At 37.2% G+C, this 16,642-nt stretch overlaps 1 protein-coding gene across 6 annotated transcripts in view; it reads right to left on the bottom strand.

The window, feature by feature from the left end:
• Positions 1 to 23: 23 nt before the first annotated feature.
• The window catches only part of UBR3 (ubiquitin protein ligase E3 component n-recognin 3), a 122,123-nt gene continuing 105,504 nt past the window's right edge, over positions 24 to 16,642 (bottom strand). For 5 of the 6 annotated variants that reach the window (XM_065069724.1, XM_065069719.1, XM_065069721.1 and 2 more), the window contains 7 exons: positions 11,606 to 11,730; positions 8,015 to 8,122; positions 7,401 to 7,511; positions 6,357 to 6,533; positions 4,577 to 4,786; positions 3,007 to 3,146; positions 24 to 2,457 (listed from right to left, as the gene is read on the bottom strand). In XM_065069724.1, coding sequence (XP_064925796.1) covers positions 2,340 to 2,457; positions 3,007 to 3,146; positions 4,577 to 4,786; positions 6,357 to 6,533; positions 7,401 to 7,511; positions 8,015 to 8,122; positions 11,606 to 11,730 — 989 coding nt within the window. In that variant the 3' untranslated portion in view covers positions 24 to 2,339. The remainder of the gene's footprint in view (positions 2,458 to 3,006; positions 3,147 to 4,576; positions 4,787 to 6,356; positions 6,534 to 7,400; positions 7,512 to 8,014; positions 8,123 to 11,605; positions 11,731 to 16,642) is intronic. The other variant, XM_065069720.1, reaches the window with a different exon arrangement.

Raw genomic sequence — 16,642 nt, 5'->3', positions numbered from 1 at the left:
AAAAAAAATCACAAACACACAGATTGACAGTAGACTTTTATTAACATATCTTACAATGTTGATTACTGTATTCCTAGTTTTACACTCTTCTGATGTGTTATAAAGATTGATTTAGATTCTACAGTAATGTACTGTACTTAAATGATCATTCATACAGGATTTCACACCAGAACATTTGAGTAATACAGGCACACATCACTCTAGTTGGGACCTGTTCTTTTTCAAGGTTAGCTTAATAAAGTAGGATTAAAAAAGTTACGGGGGAAATCAAAATTCTTGTTTAGCAGCATGCAAGGATATTCAAGTACAATTTTTCAACCAAGTGATTTTGTTGTTGTTGGTTTTAAATTGACTGGTGACTAATTCACCAGTACTAAAATAACCACTCTCAAATACCCAAATGTTGAAGTTAAGGCTAATAGTTTTACTTCACATCCATATGCACAACCAGAGAACATTCCATTTTAAATAAAACACAGTACTCAAATTCTGGATACATTATCTCTTGTAAATATAGCATTGGAGCTTCAAACTATGGATTACTCAAGTTCATGAGCCCTGTAATAATGTTATGCTGGAGATGTAAGGAATCCTTTTGCTCTTTATCCACACTTACAAAATGGCCTGATATTCATAATGAGCAATGCAAAAATATTACAGGCAGAACTTATAATACAGTATCAAAAAAGTAGTATTTTGGAAAAAACACAGCCATTTAGTTGGTGAAACAGAGTAATTCTAATCTTACAGGAAGTACTGTAATACTTTTGAAATATATATATATTTATATGTTTGTATAAAAACCAGCATCTTTTATTGTGGGTTTTTTTGAATTGCAGGTATCCAGAAAAGCTCATTGTATTTACTTACTTTTCCTTCTGTCTGTTCTCCTTGATTGCTATACAGTCATTTTATTTCCCCTATACACTTTTCACTAGATAATGACTTCCACTGGGGAACTGCTTTCATTGTATACGTGGTTTTATCATAAGATGTTTTTATTTTACACATATAAATTTTATTTTACACACAAGCTATGAAAGTCAAAACTACCAGGAACTGCTTGGTAGTACTGTATGAAATAGCCAACAAATATCCAACACTTGTGAAAAAACATTAGTAGCAATATATTACATACCAGTATTTTACCTATAACCTTTCCTATCTACTTACATTGTGGGGTTTAGCCCAGTCATGCCTGTTCTCATCCATTTTTTACCCCTCTACGCTTAAACTGTTTTGGCATTCATCCAATGAAGCTGCACACGCATTGGCTGATCATCCAGGCTATCTCGCATTTTTGTTTTCCTTTTTAGGAAACCAAGCAGAAAGAACAGTGATTACTCTAAACAAATACAATATGGAGGAACCTCCTGAAATGACAGGAAAGATACAAAATTATGTTTCATTTGTAGAATAGCCTGCACGTATCCAACCCAATCATTCTGAAATATCTGGTTTGAAACAACAGGCAGGTTTATGGTTGTTATGCTTCTAACTGGGATCTGCCGTGTTGGGCACCATACAAACTCTCTACATACAGCAATTTCTGTATGTGTTATCACTAACAGTTTATTCAATTGATATGGAAAAAAAAATCTCCTTTCTGGGGAAAAGAAAAGAAAGAAAAGAATGTGTGTTCTGGAATACATTAGGAGTTATAAGATATCTAATTTACAGCTATTTCACTTATTTGTGGAGAAAAAAAAATAAGAAATTCCTGAGAATGCAAAAGTTTTCAGTAATGCCTGAAATATTTCAATAGACCTCTCATGATAAGTGAAATACTCACCAAAATTCAACTTCCAGACCAATTGTTACCATGCAGTCTCACAACCATTTTACAAATCCTGTCTAATTACAAATGCATATCAAGCAAAAACCTCAAACCAACACAAAAAAGGCAAAGAAATTTTATGCAACATATTTAGTAGATGTAGTAGACATATACACTGTTTCAGCAAAAACTGCTAAAAACTCAACTCCATGCAGAGAAAAAGAAAAACCTGACAGCTGTCCCTGGAGCCTCTAAACAACTGTAAGTAAAATTGTGCTTCTTAACAATAATGAGCTTTACAAAACAAAAGAAAAATGGACTACTGAGTGCAATCAGATTGCTCACATGATTTTGAGGATTTAATTTCAAATTATTGTATCATTATTCAGTAGCAACAGCAGCTAATCTTGCAAAAATTTCACATGTTGTCAAAGTTCCATTTCCCTTTTATGCCCACCCCAAGCCAAAGAGCTAAACTCCCATTCAATTAAAGCTATTGTCAGTCAAGATGCGTTCATTCACCGTAACACCAATGATATGGTGTGTAGACAATGATGATGATTTACAAGCCGTTATAATGGGGCCCCCATCTTTTATTGATATGATCAAAAGTATGAGATACCCACTGCTGCTCAAGTACTTTGTATCTTTCCTTGCAAATGTAGAGAGGTTTACCACGCCTGTAGAAAAAAAAAAAAAAGAAGATAAAAACTCATGATTAATTATTATATAATGAACATACAGTACTTTTTTTGCCCAGGGGAAGCATGCATTTTTATTGGTGAGGGGCTTTTGGTTTTGTTTTTAATATCTGTTGGAACTTCCCTTCCTCCCCTTGGATGGCAGAATCCAGAAAACACCTCTTGTTTGCTCAGGCACGTGTAGCTTAGAAGCTACGCTCCTTCCCTGCACTGGAATCCAACTGCAGCATTTGATTAAAGGCCAAAGAGCAACTTTGGGAGAGAAGTGTTTCCCAACGCAACACTTAGAACTGACTGTCATTGCAAATGGCAACATAGGAATCTGTCTGTTGGGTGCCTGGTGTGTACAGCTCAGTGATCATGACAACATCACCTCTAGGCCGAAAAAAAGAGTAGACATGAAAAAAAAGTCAGTCCAGTTTGCAGTAAACGTGGATTTTCCACTCAGTGAAGGTAGAGTATTGCATAACATTAAGTTAAACTACATACAGGATTAATAATGAAACACACTTGTGATGAAAACATTACCTAAGATCTCTGTCTTCTTCACCATGTGCGTCCAGATAAACAGAACCCCAAAGGCAGAAACGATGGCCTCGTATGATAATGATTACAGATGCATTAATCAAAAGAAATATTCCTGTTCCAGCTCCACAGTTTTGAGAATGCTGTAATATTACAGATGTAGAAAGGAAAGAAGGCAAAGATTCTGTCAGTGTCTGTCAACTTTATAACAAAAGTATTTTTAAAATAGTAATTAGTTTTGTCTGAAATACCATACGACCTGTTATTTACTAAGAAACAGTTTGTCAAAGTTCTCCAAGCAAACTGTTACTCAACTCCACATTTTGTGCTGCCATAATAACACTTGCATACAGAAGTGGCTCCCTGCTCAAAAAGGGAGGACATTTGTTATCATGTGAAAACACAATTACCTAACAAAAATGAGGAAAAATATTCTCTACAATCTTTTAAATTTGTTGTTGCATAGCAAAGTGTATAGCATGGCCAAATATTTCTCACAGATGGAAAGAGTAAGAGAAAACGTTCACCAAAACTTAACGTTATCTCTTTTACATAGTCTCTATTGTTAAACATCTGCCTGCTCTGTCCATTCTCACAGATCTAATCGATGGCTATACAAATTTAGTAAATAATATTTTTTAATAATTCTTGCTTGTCATTCATCTCTGTGAATGGCATGATCTGTATTCATCAATTAATCTTAGCAATTAAAAAACATGCTCTTCCTATATAGTTTTATTACAATTACAGGCTATAATCCGATCAACTATAGTTCAATATAATTAATTATATAGATTTTTAAAAAAATATAACTTCCTGTTTTCATGAAGCTTGACACCTTAAATCTAACTTAATTCTATTTTAAGTTTTGCCTACCCCTCCTTCTCCTACCCTATTAGCAGTATGAGAGAGAAAGGTGAGTCAACCAATTTAAAAAAGATCCAGGATCCCTCTGAAATTTCTTTGGGTTTGATTTTATGCTCCATTTGTAAATATCTCCCCAACAAATTCCACTCATAGTTTTGTAAAGCCCCTGTTGTTCCAGCCTTTATCACAGGCAGGAAGATAATAGTAGATGCTGTCCAACTCAGGCTTCTGAAAGTAATTACATATTTGCAGACTTGAAAATTTTGCTTCTGAATTGAAGTCAAAGGCCTTAAAATGATGCTTATCTAGCTATAGTCTGCAGACCACTAGTAGATGGTCAGGTATATCAGAAATTATAAACGGAGAAAAAACCAAACCCATACATTGATATTCTTATGTATGCAGAAATCAAGGAAACAAAACAGAGGAAAAATAAAATAACAGACGAACAATCAGAATGTAGATTAATTTCAATTTGCTACAATGGCTTTGTACGCATTTTTCAGACAGGTGAAATAGGCCATGGGCTTAAAACGGTGAATAAAACTGTTCTCTAGAATCCAGTCTAGTTCCATCTATCAGAAATAAGCACTAAACATTATACAAACACATTTTGGAAAGAAAACCACTGAAACTGAGCAATGGAGTTAAAAATTATCCATGAGTGTGAGAATCAATTAGAGAATTTGAATTAACTCTCTCTTACCAGTACACATTCACAGTAACTCTGTTGTTTGCAGCATAGTCCTTTCAAGCATACGAAAGTACCACAAACTAGACAAACCGCAGGATCTTTAGGAACCTTGGTACAAACACTACAAGTCTTTCTGTGATAATACTGAAAAATGGTATTATAATTCTCAGGCAACTGAAGGAGGCGTGGCAAGTCCCACTTAGGCTCCTGCATAAGCAACATCTACAAATAAGAGAAAAACAATGTATCAGTTCTACACATGCATTTATCTTTTCTAAGAGAACAGAATACCAAAGAAAGGAAGCATACAGTTCAACAATCTCTCATTTCATCTGCATTTCACAAATTTAGAAGTCCAAAGTCACCTTGCAATAGTCACCTGCCTCTGGCTGAATGCCCTCCCCAACCATGGTCACATTTCATCTTTTGTAACAGGTAAGAAATGGGCACTAGCCTTTTCCCAAGGACGTTTTCTAAATCTGACACTTATTAACCGCAAAAATCTTCATAGCTAAAACAAGAGGATTAAGAGTGATTTACAGGGAAAACTCCCACTCCCTACACTACGGCACCTTGGCAACATCAACACAGTATTGCCCAACCCTGGCACTAACTACAAAAGCTGTCTCCTAGCTAAAACTTACACTAAAACTTTCAAAAACAGAACTGAAGTTGGGCTCTGTACAAGATATTTAAAGACATCTGCCTGATTTTCAAAACTCTCTTGCACACATACATTTTGAGGCCATTAAGAACTTGCCAGTACTCACAAATTTTGGCAAGGCAGGCCACTACCTAAACACTGGTTTCCGAGCCTAAGTCTTCTCTTTTGCTCTTAAAAACAGCCCATTTTTTTAAAGACAGTGATGTGCTTTCCTTCAACCTACTCGTTTTTACTGTGTTTATAATTGAGGAGCATAGGAGCCAGATGGGATCTTTCTTGCAAGATATAAAATAAGAAAAAGGAAAATATGCATTTGTACCCAGTTCCTTTTCAATCATGAAAAGAAAGTTATCAGTTTCACTGCAGTCTCTCTCACATGCCTACCAACTTGGCAGCAACTGTGGAGTATTCAGATTTCCATCCACAATTGCATGTTTGTAGGCATGAGTTAGGCTAAGACAGGTGCAGATCACATTGCAGACCGCAGAACACATCTGACTTGCCTCTTTGACACCATCAACTTAGGATAGGGCGACCTGAATTGTTGAGATGCAGCTTCTTCATAAAAACAATGCAATGATGTTGAAACATTTCACAACTGATATTCCAATTGCACTGATTCAAGCCTTGGTATTCTTTCTTTAACCTTCAGAGAAGATGTACTGTCTTTCATCAGTCAGCTATTAAACATTTTTTATCCTTTTGATCTTTTTCAGTATTGCAACTAAAGGTGCTCAAAAATATCAATAATGTCTAATAGCCAAGAAAAACCGCTGGTATTTTCTGAAAAGCCAAAATTTCTACTACATGTCCTTGATATGCTTCAGGTACAGAAGACATGGGTACACGTGGTATCATCTAAGGAAAATCGTCCTATTTTCTGTCTCCAGTAATAATATATAAAAAAAAAAAAAAAAAACAAAAAAAAACAACAGATTTTCTTATTTTGGTTTTTAACCCATCCAACCCATATCCACTAACTAATATTTCCAATTACAATTTCTCTCTCATTTACAAGTCAGTTTCTCAGATCCTTATCCAAAACAACAGTGTGCGCATAGTGAATCAGACAACGAAGAGCTACCTCCACATCAGTACTATTTTGAATGAAGTAATTTTGCTACATACCTTTACTTGATCCGGATGCGTATCTGAAAACGAAACCAATTCTGAGCACCACTGTGATATCATGTCAAATGCTGGCACTGGCCAATCGAGACAAGAGGCACTGGTGAACTGATGAGCCGACTGAAAAGATGGTAAAAGACCCAGGCAGCTTGCAAGAACTGTGAATTCTTCATCTTCCTTTTATGTATGAAACCAGAGAGGTTTAGATTAATACCTACACTCTGAATTTTTAAATACTTTATTAAAAATGCATCTATTCCAATAAAAACAGTAAAGAGATTCTAGTATAATAATGCTAATAGTAATGTTCAGAGACATAGAGAAGCTTTCATTTTTCCCAGACTACCTCAAACTGGATGCTCGAATTACAAGAAAAATGGTCAGAATTAAAAAAAACAAAACAAAACAAAACCAAAACACACCAAACAAACCAACTCACCCAACCCAAACACCAGACAAACCCACAAATCTAACAAACACAAATAAAAAAAAAAAGAAAACCCCAAACTTCCCAATAATTTTCTTCCTGTTCAGCACGCATATTGGTTTGTAGCTGTTTTAGAGATGAAATGGTTTGGAGACAAGGAAATGAGGGAGCTGACCTGCAACAAACTCAAATCACTCAGGGAACTGAAACATAATTGTCCACTAATGCAATGTCTCCGAAGTCCTAGTGTTAACAGGCATTAAACAAAATCAAGACTGAATTCCAGTCTGCGTGGCAACTAAAACATCTCTGCAAATGCTAGACAAGTTCAAAAAGTATGTTGGTATTTTTTAAGACAGGCATCTGTGATTGAATAAAATAAGCATGTATTTGCTGGATTTTAAGGATATAGTACCATTTTTCTGGGAAGCTGAGCGGCCTTAAAAACAAATTTATGGAAGAGAAATACTGCTGCAGAGCAATGCTGTGAAATATAATTAAAAAAAAAAATCTTAGGATGGGAAATGTATGCCATGAAAAAGACACCTGAAAAGGCTAATTTTTCATTCCTAGCTTTTAAATGGAAACACTTGAGTATGCTCCTCTCTAATCTGTACCTGGCAACTAGGTAAATCCCCTCCAAAAAGATGGTGTTGAAGAAGGCTCGTGATCCTGAGGAATGGCAGGCAGAACTGCTGCAGATCACACTCTACAGAATCAGGATTTACCTGCAGGGGGAAAGAAGCAATTACTGAATTCCACCCCAGAAAAACTGTCTCCTATGTAAGAAACTCCAATATGAACCAAACAGTTTTTAAGCATACCATATAAACCACTGCATCAAGCATACATTCTGTAGGCCAGCATTTCTCTAATCAAGTGAAAGAACTCTGGGTTTTCTTTCTCCCTTGACAAATGTTTTTTCTACTTAAATATTCAGTTTGTCAAGTTTCTGAAAGGTCTTTCATACATATGATTAAACCCCACAATTAGTAGTAGTATTTGTCAATAACTTTTTCAACAAAGCACTGGCCACATATGATGTCAGTAAAAGAAAGATTTGCACAGGCAAACTGTCTCGAAGGGATGTCCTTTGATCTAGAAAATAGAGAGTTGTATTGCAGTCTTTAGCAAGATCAGAGAAAAATTATTGCAACAACAAGGCTGAAAAACTTAAATAACAGACAGAAAGGGGACATGCTAGATACATTCTCAAGAGATTTGCCAATACCACTGTTAATTCTTCAGTCTCTTGTTCTTCATATATCTTCCCCTTAGACAGCTCACTAATCACGTGGCCCAGCAATACTTCCCAAGATTTTTCCCCACTGGATGTATTCTGCAAATAAGAAGGAAAGAAATCCAAAGTGCACTGGTCATGAAAAGGACAAAAAGTTCCTGTAAAAGTAGAAGTGATGATGTACATCTCCTTTTCATCAACATATGCATTTTGTCCTACAAAGATACACATTGTGTTAAAAAACCAATTCTACAGAAAGCTCACAGAGTGAAATGTGAATTGCTACTTCAGTTACATATGTTCTAAACTGAGTGTTATATGAAAGAACTTTTATGATGTTCCATTTCTCACGTTTTTCTGTTTACTTTAAAACTGAGAAGGTTCACTTTTTGGATTCTTTGTGTTTTGACAGAATCTGAATTCCAATCCAACTAATTAAAAAAATACAGTAATTTTTAAAAATGTACCAAACAGAACAAATTACAAAACACTTGCTATGTATCTTAGATTGCAACAAGTCTATCGAAAATGGAAAGTTGTGTTTGGAATGAGCAATATCTACTACAGATAGGAAAAAGTATTTAGTGGAAAGAATAAATAGCCATTTAACTTTGTGCAATAGTATTTACATTTAAAGGCAATTATAGCAAGCCATCAGAAATAGAAAGCAGTATTCCCATAAAGATTTTTCTTCTAATTCATAACAAATTATACCCAGGAAAAACATGATTGGATGTGAATTTTGATCTCTGTTAGTATATAATCAACACAACAAACAACGAGGGAGTGGAATGCTACTGGGATACTTTAAAAAAACCCAAAGCAAGGAGGTGAGATGAAACATACAAAGGCTTCAGTATATAACAACGTATATAATTAATCGGTTTGTTTCTTTAGTGCATTTAGACATCAATTACAGTTGTTATTTTAGATGGGGTCTTCACCTTTCAGCATCGGGAAGGCAGAATTGTTGCTTAAGCTCATAGTCTTAGAACCAGAAGGCCACATAAATAAATTGGCAGTTAGGACAAACCTTTCGTCTACTTCATTTCTGGCAGTTTATTCCACAGGCATTTACAGTGTGCTTCATATGACTATGAACTAGAGTGAAGATGGGAATAAGAAGTAGAATATCCACCTCCCAGCCTTGCTAAGAAATTAAACTCTTAATATGGTGTAATCATTCAGCATGAAGACAGAGGAAAGACTTCTGCTTATGTTTAATGTCTGGAACACCAGACTGTAAAAGTTACTTCACTTGGCAGTATCCACAGACAAAAGGTAAGTAAGGTGCAATCTGTGTAGTCATCCTGGGATCAAAACGTCAATATTATAGCACCGAAGAAAAAGCCAGCTTGAACCATAATTTTAAACCCTTTGGGCCTCAAGAAACTTCAAAGGAAGAACATGGATTCCTAAACTAAAACCCAGCTTTCCTCGTGATGTGCAAAGAGCAAGAATTAATCTGAGGACTATGGCTAGGCTCAAGAAGAGAAGGGCTCGGAGAAAGGAGCATGGAGCTGTGCGACTGCCAGTGGCCAGTCCTCAGCGCTCAGAAGTCACTTGCACACACATGGGGTCCAGGCAGCAACGTTATGCAGGAGGAGGAGCAGGAAACTGGAAAGACATCTGGGGAAGTGCAAACTTGCATGTGAGACTTTCGCAAAGCCTATGCACTTGGAGTGGGATGGAAGCAAAGAATGAAGTGTATAGGAGTCCCTGAATGCCTGAGGACCACACAGAGATCACCCTAAGCACGTACTGCCAAGCTGCTGTCAGAACTTGGACCTTTGTACACATGATCTACATGAGACGGACAAGAATGAGGAAGATGTTTTCAAGAGGGTGAGATGCTGTAAGTATAGCACTTATCAGCAGGGAGCAGTGTTCTTATCTACCCCTTTTGCTCTCCCAGTTGGAGCCTTGAATGGGCTTCTCACAGTAAAAAAGACAAAATTCTCAAACTGACAGAAGTTGATCAGTTGTGTTATTTGAGTTACACTAAATCACAACATCCATTCATAGTAACACACTGTTTAATGTGCTACTATTTCCCAGTCAGCCTTATCATCCAGCAAAGACCAGCACATTAGTGAAAACTCCACTAAAACGGAATGTCTTTAACATCAAGAGAGATGGCTACTTCATAAATCCATCACCTAAGCCATCACCATAATTTGCAAGCCTCATGTACATAGTACTTTGTGTGAAGCAAATACTTTCACATGCTTGTATAAAAAACATCTTAGTATTAACAGGTAGCAAGCCCACCTACTGCATGCCCTGTCTATTTTCATACAATAAAACCTCTCACTGTAGACGGAAAATGACGCATTGTAAATATATGTTCAGCTGAATTCCAACCTCTGCTACTAAGAAAAATGCAGTCCTTGTTTATCATATGGACTACAAAAGCATATAAGCTGGTAACACTTTATTCATATGCATTCTACCACAAACTTCAAACTGCAAAATTATCTATCACTTGGGAATCACCCAAGTGAACAGAAAAATGGGAAAAACCCTCACCAGCAACAATCTCAAGCAAATGTTCTTGAAAGTCTAAGAAAAGGAGGGGGTAGAGAGGGAGCTAACAAATTGCAGTACTGCCCAGTGATCTCAAATACTCAATACAAGTCAAGAAGAAAAGCATCCCACACAGTAGCAGCTTGGCCAGCAGATAATTTGTCTTCACTGCCTTGGAGCTGTGACTGATCAGTATGACAAATCCAACTTACATGTGAAAATCAGGTCATGCTTCTCAGTGTGCGTTTTATTTAACTGCCAACATAATCTAAAGTGCAGCTGCTGTAAAAAGGTGTTTTCCTCCTCCCATTTCCTCTCCTGGCCCCACACTTCCATCCTTCCCCTTGGTCTGGCACTGGCTCTCTTCTGACCTTCTGGGGAATCAATCCATGGAGCAGAAAAACCAACTGAGGGATTAAATGAATGTTGGTGCCCGTGCAGGGAACTGTGTCTTTTGGTGGGAATGGGCATTCCATCAGCTGAACTGAAATAGCAAGATGCGCCTTCACTTCACTTGTAAATATGACCAAAAGGCAAGGAAACAATAGTGAAATATCTACCTGCCTAGTCTACAAATTTCATTCTTTGCCTCTTTATCACATGGGCCCTCTGGACCACATATTGAGAGAAATTTATATGGCAAGCCACAAATAGCATGAAAAATAAGACGACAACAGAGGTTTTTTTCACCACCAACAAGTTTGCCGGCTTTTGCCATGAAGCAGTATATTAGATCAACCCACAGTTTACCTAGAGAGGCTCCAATTTCACAGGAAGGAGAGCTGTATTTACCCAATACCATTGCAACAAACTAAAGACAGAAACTTTAGAGATACAGTCTCAAATCTGAAATTCAGTTCTGGAACTAGATCTTCATTGTTAATCTCTTCCGTCTCATCACATACCAAAACCTGCAAAAATTGCACACGCAGAAACAAAACACTGGGTTTTTGCAAGGCAAAAGCAAATTATTATATGCAAAGCACAAGTACCTGTTACATTCCTATCAGAAATACATAAGCAAAATTTCATAAATGTTTTAATAAATTAACCAACCTTTTTGAGAGCTCCTGACTCCTTCCATGCCATCCTTTCTTCAGCACTGCATTTAACAGAAAATGCTGCCAAGGCTTGAGTATACAATAAAGTGAACAGCACTTTTATAATGCAGGTGAAGTGTTCTGTAAAACAAAGAAAGCCACTTTTAAACACTTGATATTTTTAGCAAATAAACTGATTACAGAGTCTCTAGTTATGGAAATGATGCTTCTCAAATGAAAAGCAAGTGCTACACAAAAAGTACAAATCCCCAAAACATACAGAACAACATAAATATATTTACTGGCTTTCAAAAATCACTTGGCAGCTGTAGTGAATGGAACAAGTACAGGGCAAGTAATTTTCCACTGCTCCGTATGTTCATCTTAATCCTGATCGGCAGTGACTTCCTCCTAGGGACCTGGTGATACTACAAAATTCTGTTTTGTCCAAACATTACATCAAGTTAAGCTACTGATTACTGATAGCTATGACTAATTGGGTGCTGCAGATGTAAGCAAATGCATATCCTACCATCTCTTCTGGCAATGATTAAACCCTCTGGGGTAAGTTACATTCATACAAACACCAGAAAAGTTAAGTTCCCAAAGACAGACACTGAGCATACTTGAGTATGGCCATATAAGGCTTGCTGCAAACCACTCTTTGGCGAGTACCTATTACTGGACCTCACGTGAATACAGAAGAGGGCGAAAGACTGCCTGCCATTTTAGAACTTACCTTTATTTGTTTACAATTTTTCATAATATTTAAAGGCTTATTACCTCCTACTCATAGGCTGCAGGAGAAAGGTTTTGAAATCTTTTTTGGGGAAGCTAGCAACACAGGTAAAATAAGGCTTCCTAAAATTGGAACAGGAAAAAAGGCTGAAATGAAGATACACTAGCAGTCCATTTTCTCTTTTTACTTTAGATTGTATTTCCCATCCCAAATTATCTAATTTTTTAAAATCTTGGTAGATCAAAGAAGTTTCTCTCATCAGTTACACCGTTCCTTAAGCACAAACATAACTAAAATATATATCTAAAACAATGTATGCAAAAATAAGTGTTTTGAAAAGTCCTTTCAGGCTTTGAAGTCAAGCAAAACAATTTTATTTACATAAGCACTTCACAGAAATTAGGTTAAATTCATTCTTTCTTCCCAAAGGGTTTAAACAAGCTTTGTATATGAAAATGAAAAGCAGGTAAGGGAGATGAAACTCATCGCTTCTCCTTCCTTAGCCAGGATTTCAGTACACAATTAAATTTGTGAAATAACAATTGCTTTTGTATGTAATAAATCTTTACAAATCAAAACAGACACAGATTTTAAAACTTTATATGCTACTGAATATATACAATAAGCACAATTTAAGCACCTAAATGATAATTTGTAACTATGTAATTAAAAGCATACTTTTTTCTGTACTATCTTCCTATGGAGCTTCTGTTACACATGACAAGGAACGCCGCTATACTTCATCTGCCCCATTCTAAAGCAGGTAGCACTATAATGTTTTTTTCCTGTCCAGTTTCCGCCGAAATAGAATTCACCAATGCCATTAGATCTCCAGGCCCTACGACTTTCCTCTGCAGAAACCTCAATTTTCTTAGCAATCCTCCTCCTAAGGAATAACTGCAGGCAAGCTTCCAGCAAATTTTCTAGGACTGGTATCTACCAGAATAAACCACACTCTGTCATAGAACTGTAAGAATTGCCTCTTTGGCCTGAGCTACAGTCTACAGTCGTAGCTAGAACTGAGCTGAAGCACTGAGTCAGTGACAGGTGAAAGCCACTAAGCCCGATGGCGCCCTGTGCCAGCAGGAATGGAAACGGCTGCACCTCTAGCAGCCCCAGAGCACGGGGGGCATTCCCGGACCTGCCCCAGCCCCCTCCCCCGGCCAGCTCCCATTCTGCCGAGGGGATGGCGCAGCGCTCAACACTGGCTGCCTCAGCACCCTCTGAAGCTATCACATTTTTTTTAATCTGTTTTTTGTTAAATATTATTACTTCTTGTTTCTATCCGCACCTTGATACTTATTGTTCAATTCACTGGAAGTATTGTATCTAGTGTATGTTACGTTTTTAAAAATAAATTTATATTCTTGTATTTACTTATACATGTATGTGACTCATTAATTACTACAAATTATGTTTTTGGAGAAGCCAGAATTAGACAAGAAAACACTATCTCCTACATCTGGGTTACCATTTGGGTCGCCCTTAAGAAGTCTTGACTTCTGCACGCTGTTTTTTTTTCAGGAAAATACCACAGGAGCAGCTCAGAGGCAGCACACTGTGTCGGCAACACCCAGGCTTTGAAAACAAGCGTTGAAGAGTCACAAACACATCCCATGGGAGACATAAAACACCAGTCAGAGGATCAATGATTATTTCATGACTATGTATTATCTCTCATTTGCAGAATGCAAAATATTTGACAGCTGTAGGTACCCATAAACCTGGAGCTGTTACACTTGTCTCCTGCAAAGAGCGATCTTATTTACCTTTTCACAACACGTGTGGTGTTTTCCTGCAGCCCTCTTGGTGGAGGCCGTGGTTTCACTACATCTTCCCTTCAATGTAATAATTCTAAAGACTGTTATTATCTTTGCATGCTGTGGAGTAAACTATGGGACTGCCAGTCCCTTCTGTTGCAGATGAGATACTGTGCAACATTCTGCACTAAAATGCACTCACGACTTCTGTGTTTCCATGTAAAAAACCTAATCTGATGTTCTGACAGTCTAAAAGGTATATTATTATGGCTAGGCCATTATAATCAAAACAGAGGTTAATGCAGAATTTTTGTTCTTATTTTTGAATAATATTGAGAAATGCTTTTATGTTCTTATTTTTAGAACTTTTAGAACCAAATTACTTCAAGGCATCCCAGCCATTATATGCATTAAACAAACGCCCTTAAAAATAAAGTTTACACAAGGAACACTTCTAGAACTCTAATTTTAACATTAGGAAAAGAAATGTGCAGATGAATAAACGTATTACTAACAATATGCATATTTTAATTTCAGTATAAAATTAGATGATATTTGTTGGCAGGCAATGACTGCAGAAAGTATCCACAAAATGAACCAAATGCAAAATTAAGGACCTAGGACCTTTTCTAGTGAATTCAGAAGGGCATCTTTATATAAATAACCTTTGAAAATATTCTTCTTGATCTAAAGCTTGAACAGTTACTTGAAAAAATAACTTCAGAACAAAAGGAGACAGCACTGAACTTCAGACAATCCATGAAAGGTAAATTGAAAGTTCCAGGATACAGATAAATATTTGAACTTCCACATTGAAATTGGATACCATTCAAGCTGATTACATTCATTCTATATTTAGTCAAGATCCTTATCCGATCATTAAAGAAAAGTGCTAGCGTTCGCCTGAGTGCTGCTTGCTGCAGTTTGTTGCACGTCATTGAAACTTCACAGAAAAAGAACGTGTCAGAACATCCAGGTCAGGTTCTTCAGCACCCAGGCTTACCAGAATTGCAAAAGAAAGGGAGTAAATTGAGGTGTTACACAGCAGAGAAGAAAACCTCTCCCACAGTCCACAGAGGTTGGGCTAAACTCTCAAAACCAAGTTGGAGCACATCCACCACTCCCAAATCACAGATCTCCTCAAAGCAGCCCTGTGGCCTGTCAGGGCAAGGCCCGGCTGTGCCCCACGGCTGCTGAGGGATGCTCTGAGCACCACACCAGGCCATTGCTGGCCAGCTGGCCACCTACTGCAGCCTCAGGCTCACTCCTGCTCACCCAGAGCCCAGGTTTTACACGCTTTGCCACAGTACGATATTCTTCACGTTCAAAGCAAAGCAGAAACTGAAATCACTGGAAGCTACGAGACTCTGCACTTCTAGAAATCTGGCCACAGGGCTCCCAAGTCAGGTGCTGGGAAAATAAAATCTTTTGCAATTAATGGTAACAAAGAAAGTCCAACTTGTATTAAATGACTTGTTCAGGATATAGAAACTGTGCTGCAGGAAAGGGTGGTGGGGGGCGTTGAATTCAATTCATAAGGACAGATTTAAGTTTGTTAACCACCAAGCCACTGTCTCCACTTCCATACTACCTTTCTTCACATGCAACACCATTTTCTGTTTGTGCAAGAAAGGACCTAGAAATTCTAAAAACAAAATACTCATTTTCTGCAGAGTCCCAATTCACACCACCATGAATGATGTCCACCTTCTGCACAACTGTCACAGAATTAAACCAGAAACTCCTACGGGGATTATTATGTATGTAGTCTTGCACAATCTCAAAATGCTGAGCTTATGAAGCCTTAAAGAGTTTTGCCCATGTTCTAGTGACAAATAAAAATCTAACAAGTTGTTATAGTATCTTGAACGCAGTTTTTATTTTTCTGGTTACACTACAGAGGAGACATACATTATCTTCCTCATTCCCTACTTTGTAAATTGTTAAGTGCTTGTAAATGCTATGACCTCCACCACAGTGCTTCCCTCATTAAAAAAAAAAAAAAAAGAAAAAAAAAAAAAACAAAACCAAAAAACAGTAGTGGTCTTTCTTTGTGATGTGTTCAGATCAGTTTTCCCCTCTGAATGAAGAGGCTGAACAGTGATGACAGTTTTATTGCTTTAATCAATGTTGGATTGAAAAAGATACCAACACCCATCCGAAAGAGAACAGGGTAGTTAATGTGATTCCTAACACTGTATCTGAAAGACAAGAGAAGTAGTTTGGGTCCTCCTTACAGAACAGTCAGTGTTTGTAGGAAACATAGTAAACAAAAGGGATTTTGAGTACAAACATGAAGATTGAATACCTGATGAACTGGTTTAGTTTCCTGTAAGGACACAAACACAGTTTCTCTGAATACATCCACACACCTAATAAATGACACTGCAAAACCAGTCCCATTACAGGAGAGTGTCCATGCTAAAAGAGGAAGAAAATCTTGAATGGATTCTAATTCCTACAGATACTTCTTTATTATTAGTGAAGCATTCTGCACCAGACTGCACCATGACCTCTTCTGCACTGTAGTTAAGTGTATTGCTAAACACTGGAA

This window comes from Columba livia, chromosome 7 (genome assembly GCF_036013475.1).
Source record: "Columba livia isolate bColLiv1 breed racing homer chromosome 7, bColLiv1.pat.W.v2, whole genome shotgun sequence".
Lineage (NCBI taxonomy): Eukaryota > Metazoa > Chordata > Aves > Columbiformes > Columbidae > Columba > Columba livia.
Note: the sequence above shows the minus strand (reverse complement) of the source record. Positions and strands in the feature narration are given on the sequence as shown.